This window comes from Bos grunniens, chromosome 19 (assembly GCF_055505025.1).
Source record: "Bos grunniens cultivar Pamir isolate PY7600 chromosome 19, Bosgru_T2T1.0, whole genome shotgun sequence".
In the NCBI taxonomy this organism is placed as follows: domain Eukaryota; kingdom Metazoa; phylum Chordata; class Mammalia; order Artiodactyla; family Bovidae; genus Bos; species Bos grunniens.
This window is the reverse complement of record NC_141183.1, coordinates 27,631,255-27,648,822: the sequence shown is the minus strand read 5'-3', so window position 1 is coordinate 27,648,822 and position 17,568 is coordinate 27,631,255. Positions and strand designations below refer to the sequence as shown.

The 17,568-nt window shown below is 44.8% G+C and overlaps 1 protein-coding gene across 12 annotated transcripts in view; it reads left to right on the top strand.

Annotated features, from left to right (window-relative positions):
* The window catches only part of SPAG9 (sperm associated antigen 9), a 150,402-nt gene extending 145,614 nt beyond the window's left edge, over positions 1-4,788 (top strand). For all 12 annotated transcript variants that reach the window (XM_086358232.1, XM_086358223.1, XM_086358222.1 and 9 more), the window contains one exon: positions 1,188-4,788. In XM_086358232.1, coding sequence (XP_086214358.1) covers positions 1,188-1,303 — 116 coding nt within the window. In that variant the 3' untranslated portion in view covers positions 1,304-4,788. The remainder of the gene's footprint in view (positions 1-1,187) is intronic.
* Positions 4,789-17,568: the final 12,780 nt, after the last annotated feature.

Below are 17,568 nucleotides of genomic sequence, written 5' to 3'. Positions count from 1 at the left end.
TTGTAGAGTGGTGACAAATACTTCAGTTATAAATTCTGTTAAAAAAAAAGGTATATAAAATTTAAGGTCACGTTAGGACTTCCCTCCTGTTCCAGTGGCTAAGAATCCACCTTGCCGTGCAGGGGATGCGGGTTCAGTCCCTGGTGGGGGAGCTAAGATCCCACATGCTAAGGGGCAACTTCCGAGCCCACAAGCCACAGCTGGAGAGTTGATGTAAAAGGCTTATTGACACATTTTAAAGGCAGGATTTTTAATGTTTAGCAACAGTGATGTCAGTAAGAATGGAGAATACCTTTATAGAGCTGGGCTTCATTTGGCTGGGTGATTTTTGGACCTTTTTCTTCCATTGCAACATTGTGGTTGGAGTGTAAAAATTGCTTTACGATGTATGTCAATATCTCTAGGCAGTCCAGCCTGAAAAGCAGAATTTGTTTTAAAGCATGTGAAGTGTGCATGTGTATCTGATTCTTTGTGACGCTATAGGCTGTAACCTGCCAGACTTCTCTGTCCCTGGGATTCTCCAGGCAAGAATACTGGAGTGAGTTGCCACTGCCTCCTCCAGGGGATCTTCCCCACCCAGGGATTGAACCCACGACTTCTGTATTGGCAAGCGGATTCTTTACCACTGAGCCACCTGGGAAGCCTATCTTAAAGCATAGGTCAATTTTAATAGTAAATATGCTTTTTAAAGGGTTTCCCAGGTGGTGCTAGTGGTAAAGGACCAGATGCCAATGCAGGAGACATAAGAACTGTGGGTTTGATCCCTGGGTTGGGAAGATCCCCTGGAGGAGGGCCTGGCAACCCACTCCAGTATTCTTGTCTGGAGAATCCCATGGACAGAGGAACCTGACAGGCTACAGTCCATGGGGTCACAAAGTTTTCGGATATGATTGAAGCAACTTAGCACATGCATGCAACATGCTTTTTTAAAATTGAATTTGATATTTTTTATTCCATTTCTTTTTTCATATCCTGTAATATTTTAACAATGAGAAATTAATCTCAGTAGTCCTCTGCAGAAGTTAGACAGTGAAGATTCTGACTCATGGCATTTCTTTTACTGTGTTCTCTGAAACGGGCAGCAGGCAAGTTTTATGTGTGCTGCAAATGTGCTCACCATGAGTCTATGTGCATCAGCCTACACCTTCGATCTTGTCCTTAATCTGGGTCTCCTTATCATCCACCAGGTGATGAAGGTGGAGAATCAGAGCTTCTTGGAGAGGATCTTCCACTTGAACCTTCTGTCGCCAAAGCAGAAAGGAGTCACTTGATAGTGTGGCAAGTGATGTATGGTAGTGAGTGAACCCATAGGACACAGATGGCAACAGGGAAGCCATCTCTTCTGCATGGTTTATTTTCCCTTTATTTAATGGTCTCTTTGTGAAATAAGTTTCACCACATAATGTGTGAGCATTTTTTTCTGTTAACTTTATACTATAAAATCTGTCCTGCTGTAACAATACAGGAGCTAGCTGTTTTACTGCACCAGTGTTATAGGCAATTTCAGTATATTATGATCAAATCAAAGAATGTTTACTTTCTGCAAACTGGCGAATTTTAGAAAGCAATCCAGATGTGGTTTACTCTTGCACAGTTAATGTCACTTACTTCATTTGATGGGGTCACTTTTTAGCTGTCACTAATAATGGAATTAATGGAAATACTTGATATATGAAACTGTACCATTAAGTACAATAGTAAAGTTTCTCCCAATGTATTATAAAATTGACACAAACTAATGTTAGGTGGATTATCAGGATTTATCTAAATGTCCCTAGAGGGCTAAAAGCTAACTGTAAATTACTCTAACTTTCATTTTCAAATCTGACAAATCTTGTTTATATGGTATATAAAACTTTGTTTTCATCAGATTTTGTGGGGGGTGGGGTTTTATATTAAAGAAATTAAGACTACACTATTTAAATAAAAATTTCTTGTTTCTGACTTATTAGAGCTCTAAAGTTTATGGGGCCTGCTTTTCTGAATATTCTACTTGATTTTTTGTTTTTGAGACTGGTGTCACTCATTTTCATACTGACATATTTGAAAGGTTTATTATTTAAAAGGCTTAGAAGATGCACTTCAGCAATGGAGGATTTTTTTTTTTTTTAAGGAAATTGTGGTTTGGATGTCTTACACGTTGGTGTAAGATGGTGGTGGTTGGATGAGTTTTTTTCCATGTAAAAATTTCACTTGGTTACCAGTTGTTCTTTGACTGCTCTTACCAGTTAATAAGAGTAAAGCCTTAGTGGTGATGGAGTATGGCCTAATGAACTGAATGAGTGATTTGCTTAGCAGTGGTATTTTCTGTTCTGTATAAAACTATATAACTGCCCATACTTGATAATCTGTACATAAATGACATTTAAGCTTTTATGCCCTTTTGAGATTAAAATGCCATTTTCAAAGAAAACTTGAAAGAGAAGCCAAAATAGCATAAAGTAAAAGTTGACATTACATCTTTTCACTCACAATAGAGTGAAAAATAAGAGTCTGGGTTTAACTGACTTTCTTGTTTAATAAGTTTTAAAAACCATTAAGCTATAGTTTTTCTTCCCCTCTCAGACTTCTTGAAAATGTATGATTTACCATTCTTAATCCATCAGTTTAAGCAAAACTAAGTTTAAGTACTAATTTAAAATATAAACTTACAGGACAAAGGGGCCGCCCCCGCCCTGCCCCGCCCCAAGTCCGAAGGACTGCTTCAGGAAAAGGAAGCAGCAAAGGTCTCAGATTGTCTCAGCATCCTAAAGGACCAAGTACTTTACTTCTGAACTGTAGTGGAAAGATATTTGTAAAAAGTACCACCAGTATGTTTTAAACATACAGATGATTAGCCTAGATTATAAAGTACATAGGATTTAATACATCAGAGGGGGCCTTTGGATACATTTGGTCACGTGTCTAGAAGCACATTTTATACACAGTACAATTTTCCCACTTTAGATGCCTAGGAGGAAAAAAATTCTTGGTAAAAGCTTTAGGAAAAGGATAATTTTTTAACTTGAACTACTTAGTCACTTTTTTCAAGCCACCAAAACTTAGGTCACTTTTCCATAGCTTATAAGTTATGTTTTTACTGATACTTTATTTTAAATCTGAGCCATTGCTGGCAGTACCTTAAAATAAAAAATCACATCATTAAATGTTTTGGGAGAATGTTGTATAAAATTCACAAAAAAAGAGACAGCCAAATGTTTGAGAATTTTAATCCCAAGAAGTAAACATCCTAGAGTCAGACCCCACATGCTGTTCAGTCTTTTACATGTTTCTATGACTGAATGTAATTTAGGAAATCAGGAGTTAAAAATGAAAAATGCAAACATGTTACAGTGGTTGTTTATTATTGCTCTTTATAAACTTATTGGCTTTAACTTAAGGAATATAGGTGTGTAGTTATTTTATCTAAAGCTGTCAGATGTCTGTGGCCCTGTTAAACTTCAGGGACTAGAGAGAGTACAAAAATGCCTATACAATTTGTTTTAAGAGCTTGTCTTTATATTTGTAATTTCAGTTCTATATTTTCTACAGATTGCTTGACTTCCACCTTTTCTCCAACAATAGGTTTATATTCTTGTAGTGTTCACTTTGGTCAAGGTGGTAACCTTTGGTAGAAAATGCCCAAATCTAAGTTTCTGCCAGCAGCGAGCAGTTGGTTTAAACTGCTGATAGCTACTCCATCAACGGTAGAGAAGAGGCTTGAGTACCTTGGGTTGGTCTCTCCATGTAAGAAGAAATTACCCCCATTGGAAGAAATAAGGAACACTGAGGATTTTCTCATTTTGTCACATTTGGCTTACGTATGTCATTGAACCATGTAAAATTGCCGATATTCAACCATTGCCGATCTACAAAAATGACAGTATCACATGCATCAACCTAACACTCACTGCTCGATGCAGGTTAAAATCCCTGTGAGGCAAGGGGAGAAGATTCTTTAGGAGCTCAGTTTTGAATGTTTTTCTCTTAACTCATGTGGATCTAAAATTTAAAAATAGGAATGAATGTCTTAATAACTACAGCTTGTTGAGAGTGTGAAACATTTTGAGCACAAAATATGCAGCACATAACTTTTCACATGAAGTGTGTTGCATAGAAAAGGTTAAAATACATTCTCTGAGTTGCTGTGGTGTTCATTTCTTGTAAAGGTCTTCCTTCATTTGAGATTAGAACCTTTAAATGGCTGCCTTAGTGACAAAACAAAGCAAAACACTTGTCTCATAATCAGTAACTGTCCTAAAGAACGTGTGTCTTGCAAATGCTGTAGAACTGAATATTTATTTCCTTGTGAGTATTATGACCATTACCAAAGGATTCAGTCAGATTTAGGGCTCTTCTTAATGGATCATGTTGAGAAAGGGACTCATTTTGGTCCCAGTTTGTAAAGGGAAGAGAAGAGAGAATTAAATGTGGAAATCATAAGTGCTTTTCTAACAGGGTTATGCTATTTTGTAACACTAAATGTCTTTTCCTTTTAAAAAAAAAAAATAAGTTTTTATTATTAATTTTGTCATATATTTCTCAACATTATTTTAACTGTTTTATGGTCTGAATTTGTCTTTTGTCCTAGACATCTTATTTGGAATTTTATTTGCCTCTATAATCTTAAAAATGGGTTCTAGAGTATCCCACTTGCTATTTCTTTAGAGGCTGATGCTTCATTTCTATGAGCAAAAAGCTCATTTGGCAATGTAGTTATTTCAATATTTATTTCTATTATGGAATCCCTGGGGTTCGGAATGTAACTTTGTATATGAAATATATATATAAATATGTATATGAAACATGTATGAGGAGTGTGTTTTGTTTTGTTTTTGCTTTTCCCAGGGGTCTGACCTTGATCTATATTTGAAATGCCCAATCATCCCCCATCAAACATGTCATTCCAAGGGTCAGGATTGTCGCCATTTGGCATCGGCTGAAAGTGAGCAGTGAGGAATACATGAAGAGCATGTTTGCTTAGTGCACGTGTTTAAGTGACAATGTGAATAATAGACAGTAAGGCTTTCTAGAAGTGTGGGTATGCTGAGTAACAACCCACAGATGATACTGAGGCATTTGCCAGATCACTCAGTAATAAGAGGAAGGCTATAATGTAGATGTTAATACAGTGTGCTTATTGTGATCCGTTTGCTTGCGAGAGACTCTGGAACGAAGGGTGATTATAAAACTAATCACGTGGTAGCACAATGTGAACCCAGTGCAGTGGTATGTAGTCTAATGCCGTGTTCTTTGTTTGTAAGAATGTGGGGTTCTAACAGGATAGTAAAAAGTAGTCCTGATTGCCACATTAATAGAACAGTTCATAGTCGGTGGCACGTCCATCTAGCCAGTGAGATTGGATGCTCTAGAATACAACAAACAGCCTGTCTCATTCCTGCTTTACAGGACCTTACCTGACTGCCCCTTGGTACTTTGGGGCCTGCCCAGTCATTGTTTTGGAAGCTGATTTTTTTGAGCCTCATTTAGTCATATTCCTTATTCAGCCAGTCTCTAGTGAGATACTGGAGTAGCTCAGTGCAGGACAGCAAATGTTCATAAGAATTTTGTTGGAGGAACAGGACGGAGCCTGGAACTGTAGCCTTCGGTCCCATGCAGTGCTGAGATTGTCTTTCAAAACTTAATGAAAAGATACTGTCTAAACGTCCAAGCTCTACCTCACTAGCCCCAAGGCCTCTCACACTAAGTGTGGGCAGGAGAGCCTTGGTGACTACAAAAGCATGAACTTCATCCTCAGCTCTAAAGAAGGTCCCGTGTTTCGGCCAAATGTGCACCTCATTGGGCTTCAGTGGCTCAGCTGGTAAAACATCCGCCTGCAATGAGGGAGACCTGGGTTTGATCCCTAAGTTGGGAAGGTCCCCTGGAGAAAGGAACAGCTACCCACTCCAGTATTCTGGCCTGGAGACTAACATCCATGGGGTAGAAAGGAGTTGGACACGAGTGGTCAATTTTCACTTTCATCTTCAGTTGTAGCCGGTATGTTAGGAAAGAGAGAGAGCTTCTCAGAATGCCTTAAATATTTGGTGATTAATACAGTTCAAGTTTACAACTCATTTCCTTTAGAGACAGTGGTATGATGGGAAAGAAGGCAGTAGACCTGAACAGGCCCTACCCCTACTGTGACCCGTAGCCTCTCACTTCAACACAGTGCTCCACAGCCATCCACAAAGCCATGGAACTACTCCAGACCCGAGGACTTGACTGTCTTAGGGGCCTGGGCCGAGGCATCTACTACTTTAACATCTTTGGTTTGGACCTCAGTTCTCATGTGTTAGAAGAGGGTTGGTTTATCCAGGTGATCATAAAAAATCCTAGCTCTGACCTTTCTGGCTCTGTGACCCTGGCTCTAATTTGTCTTGGTATGTTATGTACAGATACTAACCATACCGACTTGCAGGTCCAAGGTTGCCCAGTCTCAGTAGTATTCCATCATTAGGAAAATCCAATTTATTAGAACATCACTATACAAAAGGAGGCAGTTTAGCTCCTTGCTTCTACGTCCAAGCAGAACATTGGCTCCCACCCACAGACAGAAGGTAATTATGGTTTGGTTTGAGGCCTCAAGGCAGAAGGTAGACCAGCTCTGCAGGCAGCAACTTCACAGAAAAGCTGCAGTTCACAACCAGGCCAGGAGAGGGAGGTATGGCCAAAATCATCCAGAAGCTAGTTAGTTCCAGAAGTGAATTAGTGAATATTTCCTTCTTCCTCTAATCTCCAGAGTAACAGAGTACTGATGTGTTTGGTAAAACAGTTACCCCGGTGATTCTGATCCTTTTAATTGGGATTAGCTGCTTGAGAGGAACTCAAGCAGCCCAGCTAGATTCACAAACAGCTTCTTCATTCTCAGCACATGGTGACTTGCTGCAGGCTCACCCCAGACTCAACCCAATGCTCTTTTCCTTTTTGATTTATGGATAACTGAAGTTTAGGGCACTTTGCTACATTAAAAGTATAAAGGGAATAATTTTTCACTCCATTAATTTGGTAAGGCTATTCTTTTTTTATAGGAAAAAAAGCGATAACCCTTTAGTTGTTATGGCTAGCTTACATAAGCATAACATCTAATAGTTTTCTGAAGGTGTTTACTCCATAAATTGGCAGGTGAACCACAGAGCCACCCTTTGGAGTGTTATACTTTGTCCTCAGGTGATCCAGAGGCCTGGCCAAAGGAGACAACTGACCCATTGGTAAACGGGTCTAAACTGAGATGAGTAAAGGCCTAGGGTCCTCATAGGGAGGTGTACAAACCAGATTAAACTCTGCACTGGAGGCTACCACAGTGTGTTGAGAAAGTCCTAGATCTCAGATCGGGAGATTTGGGTTTGAGTCCTGAGTCTATTGTTCCCTAATTTTGCAACCCTTCCGTCACTAGCTCCTTTGCTATAAAAGGAGAGTAATACCTCAAAGGGTTCTCGTGACGGCTTAATGAAGTAATGATGTGATGGTGGTTGACACATTTTATGCCCCCACTAGGCACTCAACAACAGGCTTTGGTGTGGTCCCTAGGAGTCAGGTGTGTGAAGATAAGTAAGACACCCTTGAGAAGATTAGGGTAAAAGAGGAAAATAGAACGAAATGGTGAAGTGGAGTCAAGTATTGAACGACTCTCCGTTGGGGCATTATCTGAAAAATGATACTGGTATGGTGTCTGCTTTGGCTGTTTATTTTCTAATGTGGTAAGAAGAGAAAAACTGTCTTCAGTGCTTACATAGTACAGAATATTCTTATTTACAGTCTTTTTATCAGTGTTCTAGACCCTGGCTGTCCTAAGAGAACTGTGTTAGGAAACCTTGGGCCTATTGAACCTTTCAAGGAATGCCTTTTTCTCTTGCCCCCACACCCCACAATTTAAGGAAAAGGAGTGTTCCATAAAAACTAAACACGGGAGGAGACCTGTATTCTCTTTTTCATGGAAGAGTTGATTTCATTCCTTTGCAGGCACACTGAGGAACATGTTGAAGTATGAAAATAGTGGTAAGTTTGACATTTTTAGATGCTATTAGAATGTATTTTTTCAGTATCTGTTGCTCATATGTTTTATTAAACTCCTAGTCACTGCATATAAACAGGTAGAAGACATACAGAACTAAATAAAATATTAACATCTGATGCACAATAGGGCGTGGTATAGTGGCAAGAATGATTATGTGCTTTCTACATGAGTAAGAAGGTTAGCATTACTCTGCCCAAGCAAGAACGCAAACCCCTATCTGTTAAGATTTTTACAGGCCATCTCCAGTGCAAAAACCTCCAAAAAGAGTGGAGCAGTCTTTCGAAAACTTGAATTTGGTCATCAGGAGTATTGTACTAATGATTCAAAGGATTACTGGGAAGATTAAATGAGATAATATACTACTCAACAGCAAACAGGTATTGTGTCCTTAACCCCCACTGAGGCTTCAGTTTCTTTTCCTACTGACCTTTCTCATTAAGCTTACTTTTTTTTTAAACTTTCGGCTAGCCCAGACAAAGTGACAAATCCTAGAGGGGATTTTTAGCTGCTGGCCTTTTGATGCATTTTGGCCTGTTTTGCTTCTGTTGAAACAAGCTTTTATTCTGTAGAAAATCTACATTTCTATCTTGGAGAGTATGCTTGGGGCAGTAAATAAGGAACTGGAAGCAAAAGTTTGGCATGTTCTTCACCAGAAAAGATTCCAATTTTGATTCTTACAGTCATCTCACACATTCTTCCCTCCCAAAGGACCCTGACGGAGATGAGCGGAAACTGGGCAGATGCCTCAAGGCAAACCTTGGCTGACTTAGAGACCTATTCCTCAGCTTCTACCCAGCTGAAGGTTTATCAGACTATTCTGCCCCATATTCAGTTCGTTTCAGTCATTCAGTCTTGTCCGACTCTTTGCAACCTCATGGAGTGCAGCACACCAGGCTTCCCTGTCCATCACCAACCCCTGGAGCCTGATCGAACTCATGTCCATTGAGTCAGTGATATGCCATCCAACCATCTCATCTTCTGTCATCCCCTTTTCCTCCTGCCTTCAATCTTTCCCAGCATCAAGGTCTTTTCCAATGAGTCAGTTCTTCACATCAGGTGGCCAATATTGGAGCTTCAATGTCAGCATCAATCCTTCCAATGACTATTCAGGACTGGTTTCCTTTAGGACGGACTGGTTGGATCTCCTTGCAGTCCAAGGGACTCTCAAGAGTCTTCTCCAACACCACAGTTCAAAAGCATCAGTTCTTCAGTGCTCAACCTTTTTTATAGTTCAACTATCACATCCGTACATGACTACTGGAAAAACCATAGCTTTTTAGTCAAAGGACCACTGTCAGCAAAGTAATGTCTCTGCTTTTTAATATGCTGTCTAGGTATTAGGGCTTCCCTTGTGGCTCAGCTGGTAAAGAATCCACCTGCCATGTGGGAGACCTGGGTTCGATCCCTGGGTTGGGAAGATCCCCTGGAGCAGAGGAAGGTTACCCACTCCAGTATTCTGGCCTGGAGAGTTCCATGGACTACAGTCCATGGGGTTGCAAAGAAGGGCTTATCTGATAGCTCAGTTGGTAAAGAACCGCCTGCAGTACAGGAGACCCCAGTTTGATTACTGGGTTGGGAAGATCTGCTGGAAAAGGGATAGGCTACCCACTCTAGTATTCTTGGGCTTCCCTTATGGCTCAGCTGGTGAAGAATCCACCTGTAATGCTGGTGACCTGGGTTCGATCCCTGGGTTGGGAAGATCCCCTGGAGCAGGGAAAGGCTACCCACTCCAGTATTCTGGCCTGGAGAACTCCATGGACTCTATAGTCCATGAAGAACGTTTCCCTGCCACTGGTCCATCACGAGTCATCACTCTCTATGGACCTTCAGCTTTCATTATCTTTAAAAGTTGGGACTTGGCTCAGATGAGCTCTAAAGCTTCTTCTAGGGTGACATTCTTTGAGGCTTGGTCATCCATGCCATGTATAGTTTGAGTTGTGTGGACTGGGCCTTCATGCCCAGCAGGTCCTTAATGGAAGGAATTCATGTAGTTTACGCCAACTGCTTTGATACACCAGTTTGTCCCTGAGGCATCAAAGAATGGAAGAAATGTCTTAATTAGGTCTTTTTTTTTTTTTTTTTTTAAAGTTGCTTATTTTTAATTGGAGAATAGTCTCTTTACAATATTGTGTTGATTTCTGCCATACATCAGCATGAATCAGCCATAGATATACATTTATCTTGAATGGGTCTTGCTCTTCCCTTGGGTGTCAATCTTTCCCTCCCTGAACCTGGGAACAGGTCTCCAAAAGGCTACTTTAGAATGTCAGTTGAGCCTTCACATTTTCTTCCTAGTGCCCTTCTGTGTCATCACTAGAGGAAAAAAGAGAAGGGCTAAACAGTGAAGCCGAATTAGGGAGGCCCTCGGTTTCTCAGTACCGCCTCCTCACACAGCAGAAAAAGCTTTGGGGGAACAGGAAATGAACTCGTTTGGGAAAGTGGCCTCGCTCCAGAGAGGCTGGGCGCTGCTCCCTTTTGAACGCGTGGTGATGCTGTGGTGGTATTAGCCTTCCAAAGACAGTCTGCCCTTCATCCCTCCTGTTCATCCTCACCAGGCTATCCACCCTAGCGAGGGCAGGCCAGACCAGATCAAGGAGGGTGCCTGTTGAAGGTCAAACTGTACAGATTCGGTAAACTAGTTCACTTTACTGCTGGGCTTCCCTGGTGGCTCAGATAGTAAAAAGTCTGTCTGCAATGAGGGAGACCCGGGTTTGATTCCTGGGTCGGAAAGATTCCCTGGAGAAGGGATTGGCAACCACTCCAGTGTTCTTGCCTGCAAGGACAGAGGAGCCTGGTGGGCTCCAGTCCACAGGGTCACAAAGAGTCATCTAACAAGCAAGCAGAGGCCCAGAGTGGCTGTTATCCAGCAGCAGAGATTGACTCTTTCTTTCAGCTAGACTGCCTCTAGATTCTCATAGCCCAGAGTTCTCATTCCTTTCATTCACCAGGGATAGGGAAGACACCCTTTCTGAGCCTCCCCAGCCAAGGCAGCCTAAAACCCAGGAACCCAAAGGGAAGGCAGGTGGTCTAGAGCCTGGAACCCTGCTGAGGTGAGCAGGGGTTGCCATGGGTAAGAGAGAAACATTGACCCAAAGGATTAAAGAAGGGAATTTTTGAAAGTGTCCACACCACCAATTTCTGGTCTTTGAAGTTGCAAAGGAATTTCTGCTACTGCCACCTCTGAACGAGGTTAAAAGAAATGTCACGGAATCAGCTTAGTGAGTTGCTTCAATAGAAACTTCATCCAAGGCCGATAATAAATAGGAGTTACATAATTCAGTAGGTCAGGGCACTAACTAAGCCCTTTATAGGCCATCAATCCACATTTATTTCCTGGGTTTTATAACCACTGCTGAAAAGGGATAAGGGGGAGAGGGTAAGGATTAGAGGGAGAGAATCTGTGACTGGAATAAATCTCTAAGCACACCCTCCAGTCTCCTCTCCTCTGCAGATGAGGCAGGTGAGGGCCCCAAGGAGGGAGATGAGGCCAGCCAGCCCCGGGGCAGAGATTGCACAGGAATTCACAGGGAATGCCTCCCCCTTGGTGTTCAAGTGTTGTAGACCAGTCAAAACACCACACACACACACACACACCCACACACGGGTGAAATGGGAACGGGGCACAGACACAGACCTAGGGAATAGGGATTTTTGCCACTCTCATACCTGGGGGTTCAATGCCTGGGAGGGGTCCGGGCTGCTCCAGGGCCCTCAGGTGGCTATGACGGGTGGAGAGGCCCCCTACACAGCTTTCTGTCGCTCAGCACCACTGTTACTCTGGTGCCAGAGAGACAGCTCCTATGATCCACATGATACTCGGAGCTTGTCCATCCTTGCCCAGCCACCTGTGCAAAGCTACAGGCCAGATCCCACTGTCTGGGAGCATGCAGTATAAAAGCCAGTTGAGGAAGGGGAAAGCTTGGTTTGGGAGGGGAGGATGTCAGAAAGTTTGTGGCGTTAAAAAGTGACAGGAAAGCTGGGAGTTGGAACAGCCAGATGGTTGAGGGTCCTTGGAAGGAAGTTTTGGTGAGCAGTCTGGGCCCAGAACTTTCATGATGGGATCACTCCTTGGACAGGAAGCCCATAAATGTTCCCCAAAGGGAATTCCCTGGCAGTCCAGTGGTTAGGACTCCATGCTTTCGTTCAGTCCCTGGTCAGGGAACTGAAGACCCCATAAGCCACACTGCGAGGCCAAAAAAAAAAAAAAATCATTATTTCCCCAGAAAAGGGATCCCAGTGGCAGGAGGCAGCTCCAACCTGAAGATTCAGAACAGATCCTTTTATTAGGCCCTTTCAGTGGTACTCAATGAGTCTCAAGTCCTTGGGTCTCCTCTTTCCTCCGTCTTGGTGCCTTGCCCTTCTCCCACGGCAGGTGCTTCCTTTTTGAGAACAGCCACGTGTCTGAGTTTGTCCTGGAGTCTGGCTTTCCAGACTCAGAAACCCCACCCCTGTCTTGTCTCACACCATCAGTGAGGTTTGGAAGGTGGCAGTGTCCCCATTGAACAGGTGCCTTAAACTGAGATGCAGAGAGAGGGTATGATTTTAATCCCCCAGGTCCCCAGACCACACAAATGAGCAATGTTAGAAAGGTTCTCAGGGCCCCATCTTTATCAGCCGGCCTGACCCTTCCTGTCTTCTGTCAGGGTCATAGTCCAATAATCTATTATATTAATACTTGCTGGGTAGACCAGCAAAGCAGAGCTCAGAGGCCAGGGTATGGGGATTCTGATCTGGGTTCACCAGTCCCATCCCAGAGGAGAAGGTAATCACTTATTTGGGACTGATTTTTGTAGAGAAGACACTTGACCCCACGGCTGCTGAGGCTGAAGGAGAGCCTGGTGCCAACTGAGGTGAGTGTCAGGGAGGGCTTGCTCAATCCTTGGCTTGGCTTCACACCAGCCCTTGTGCAGGGCTTCTTCTAAACACGTCTTCCTCCTGGGCTGTCTCCTAGGTCTGAGGACAGCTTGGAGGAGGTGGGGTTTTCTTTTGGGATTTTTTGCCTCCTATCCTCTCCCCACTCTTTGTCTCACAGTCTCAAGGGAAAGGGGTAGGTCGGTGGGTCGTAGGGAGACCTCATGAGCCCGCAAGTGGAGTGGCGAGTGCCCGTTTCCCAAGAACTCACCTGCTGAGACAGTAGGCTTCTGCCAGAGCCTGCGTTTTCCTTGTTGAAAGGGTTTTCAAGTAAGCACCAGACTGTCCAGAAAGTTCTCATGTGAGGAGCAGAATATGTGCCTTTCTACCTCCACCAACCAGCAGGTATATCCCAGGCCAAGAAAAGGCCTCAGCAAAGAAAGGTTCCTTGCAAACATGCACGAATGAGGCTCAGTCCTGGGATCTTCAAATGCATCGCTTCCCTCAATATTTAGGGCAGCTCAGAGGCAAGGGTTCCCCTCTTTGGACAAAGGCTCTTTGTCCAGGGTTTCTGTCAACCTGGGCACTGGTGACTTTGGGTTGAATAATTCTCTGTCGTGTGGTCTGTTCTGTGCATTGTGGGATATTTAGTAGCAAAACCCACTAAATGCCAGGAGAAGATGCACACGCCCCTCCCAAGTTATAACAACCAAAACTGTCTCCAGGCATTGCCAGATGTCCCTGGGAAAAAAACTATCCCTATTCCAGAGCCACTGTCTTACACATTAAGTGTCCAGGGATAAGCCTATGTTTGAACCTGGATCACCTGCTTCTCTCACTGCTGCTTTGTGCAGAAAAGTCCCTTTTAAAACTCCCCAGAACAAGGCTCTCTCACCTTTAATTTTAATGAGGTTGTGGATTTCAGGTGCTCATTTGTGCCTTAATGGGAAGCCCGCTGAATTAGCCTGCCCCCCTCCCTCTGACCCCCAAGGGGACTGGAGGTGGGGTGAGTGTGACTTGGGAGAGGGATGTGAGGGCAGGGTTGCAAGAGGAAGAGCCTGCCCTCTTTGGACCTCTGTGTGTGCCTAGCAGCCCCAAGGAGGCAGCTGTGCCAGGCCAACCTGACCAGCCTTACTCAGCTACTGGACGTGACATGTAGTTGTCTCATCCCAGAGAATGTTTGCTGTGGCTGCATGACCTCAACACTTATCAGGAATACCTGCCCCTAAAGAAGGTGAACTCAGAAGGTGGCCTTTGGTTCTGGGTTTAGAACATGGTGATGGGTGCAATGGAAAAACTTCAAGACTCCAGGAACTTCTACTCACCCTGCACTGCAGCAAGCTGTGAAGACACCTGGAACTCAATTCCAGACCTTAGCTCTCATTCCAGCCTCTGACCTCAGTTTACTTGTTTACCCTGGAGAAGCTGGACTGGATGGATGATCTCTAATAATTCACATGCACTGAGCATTTCCTATGTGACAGATTCTTTATGTACATTCTGTCATTTAATTTCTGCAATGCTCTTTGAGGTGCAAACTGTAATTATTATCCTCATTTCACAACTGAGGAAGCTGAGCTCAGAGAAGATAAGTAACTTGCTCAAGGTCACACAGCGAGTAAGTGGAGGGCCAGTCATGTACCCAGGTCTGACCCAGAGGCATGTTGAGTATGGTGGTTGCTCAGGAGAGAGGCCCACTAAGTGGGGCAGTGGCTATAAGTACCAGGGAGAGGGTTGTTAGAGTGACCTGCAGAGCAAGGAGGGGCAGGACCAGGTGCCCAGCCCAGTGTGGGGAGCTGTGCAAGATGACTTGGAGGTTTGAGGTACAGAGCCTGCAGGACTGGGAGGGTGATAATGTTTTTAATAGAAACAGGGAAGTCAGGAGGAGGAACAGGTTCAGGGCTAGCAGATGAGTGCATTCTTAGACATGTTGGAGCTGATTTGCCAACAGTAGGACCTTTTAGGCCGAGATCCAGCCACAGTTCAATCAGGAAAAATCAGCACATCCAAAAATACTTCCAAATGCCAACAGCCCTCTTGCCAAAATCAAATCCCTAAACCTTGCACACCCTGGCGCTACCCAGCCACTGCTCTGGGCTGAGCTCAGCATTGGCTCTGCAGTCGCCCAAGTCCCACACTGGCCACTGGGGGTCACCACTGGTGCACAGACCACAGCGCAGTTGCCCAGGGCTTGCCTGCTGTAGGGGCAACCTTGGGGGGTAGACAGCGGGTTTTAGGGAGCCAGCCCCCTGGTAGGGAGGGCAGAGTTCTCTTCCTCCTTTTTAGGCGTGGGAAGGAGAGGGGCTCACAAGACACTGAGCTGCTGCTTCTCCCCAATTCCCCAGGCATTGGTGATGCCATGTCACAGAAATTTCTGATTAACCTCCAACCAGATACAGTTCATCTTAGAACCGGGAAGAGGGACAGGCAGTGGATCCCTTCTCTGAGCACACACCGAGCTCTTGGAGCCTGGCCCAGAAGACGCCAGGTCCAGGGTGCCAGGGTGGCAGAGCCCAGGGAACAGGATCCCAGCTGATCCAAAGTGCCTGTCTGCCCTGACATTTGCGTCAGCAGCTCTGCCCTTTGACTTTTAATTCCTGGGAGTGAAGGGCGGAGGCAGCCTTGGCGATCAGGGCTAATTATATGCAGTCCGATTGAACCAGTAGTTTATTGGGGTTTGGCCTTGGTTACCTGTAGTCTTCTTTGCCTCCAACCCCCAGGTTTATGGCCTTGGTCTCCTTCAGAAGCTGGGAAGAAAGGAAGGCAAGAGTGCTTCGCCTGGGAGGCACCTAATTCCCCTGTCTCCTGAATCTCCTGATCTCAGCGCAACTTGTGGGAAGTGACGCCTATAAAACCACTGAGAGACCCCCAGATGGAGGCGGTGTCCACATGCTCACGCCCAGCCCAGGCCCTGCACCCCCTTAGTCCGCCTCCAGCTCTAATCAGGACTTGTTAAGACATGTTCCAAGGCCATGGCCAGGCCAGGAGGCACTGCCTCCCAGCTGCTCTGGGGTTCGGGGCTCAGAAGAGGTGGAGGTAGGGTAGGCATCTTGAAGCTGACATGGTTCCTCAAGCCCCAAGCCCCCTCTGGTGTCCTGTGTCCCTCTATATTTGGCCTTGGCATTACTAACATGCCCTCTCTGAGGGGCAGGCAGCCAGCCTAACCCATGACGTCTCCTCCAGGGCCTGGGCTATTTTGGAACCAGCCTTGAGAGGGCTGGGGAAGGCAGGGGTGAGGTTTAAGGGAATATCTGCACCTGTCTCTGGATCACAGAAGAGGCTGAGGGTGTGTGGCATAGAGAATTGGCCCTGAGGCCTTTCTCAGAATTCCCTGTACAGTTATTCAAATACTCCTTTTGCTCAAGTTTCCTGGGGATGCCTAGGCTGTGGGGCTGAATCTGGGCAGCAACCACACCCATTCCCTTTTCCCCCTGAGTTTTTCCAGCTGTTCAGATATTATCCCTCAATTAAAAAACAACTTCTGTGTCTGGTTCCACCAAGAACTAAGAGCTAGCTCGGTGGTTCCCAGTCTTCAGATTTCTCAGGTCAGTAATATTTCCAAAACAACAATTTAGGATCTGACATGGTCACCAGTTTTTCATTTTGCTGAGTTAAGGACATTAAAAGGAAATATCAAAGGAAAAGTCCTTTAAGACACACACATACACACAGGAAAATACACAACTCAGGTAAGAGGACAGTCCTTCAGATCGATGAAAATCTTTATGAAAACCTCATTAGATTGTCCTTATTTTTCTCATTTTTCCACAGGCAGATGAGAACACCGCAACAGCTGGCATTGGGTTCACGTTCCAGGAACTTCTGCTCTCCTCCACTCCTCTGCTGGGCCCAAGGCCAAGGGCAGCAGGGACCCCTCCCAGCACCTCTCTCCAGCACTCTCCTGCAGCCCTTTTGCTTCTTTACATCTTCCCCTCCCCCCAGCCCAGCCCCAATATTTGCAGGAGGGGAGGATGGGCAACAGTCTTCATTCAGCTCCAGGTGAAGAGAACAGATTGCCTGGTCTCACTGTGGGGAATGATGGAGGCTTGCCTCTAGAGAAAACGGATGATCACCATGCTCCTCTGCAAAGAGCTGCTGCTGTGGAAGCAGGTCTGAGGGAGGGTCAGGAAGGCTGGGTGGCTGCCAGTTCCTGGTCATGAGATCTGAGACTAGTTCCAGAACCTCCCTCGTGCACTTCAGCTTCTGGTTTCATAAAATGGGTATATTAACTCCTCCTCACAGGGCAGGTGGAAGGATTAAATGAGAACGTTTGTGAAAGTATTTTGTGAACTATAAAACTTAGGCAGGGGTAGTTATTATTATGAGAAACTAGTAAATGGCTGAAGAAACAACATGAAAAGGTGATCTCAGCTTCTGGATGTAAAGACGGTACTCACATGCAGCACTGGGTTTGTGATCTTGGGGCCCCTCTAATCCCACAAAGGAGCAGTGAAAGCCTGATCCCTGTGAGTCAAGGCAGCCTGGACTGGACCAAGGCTTTGTGTTCAGAATAGGGCCCAGCCTCTGGATTGTGCTTAGAGTAAGGCTTCTGATAACTTGTGGTGGCCGCATTGCATGGTCAGGGATGTCTACTGATATGAGAGTTGGACCATAAGAAGGCTGAGCACAGAAGAATTGGTGCTTTCAAACTGTGGTGCTGGCGAAGACTCTAGACTAGAGTCCCTTGGACAGCAAGGAGATCAAACCAGTTAATACTAAAGGAA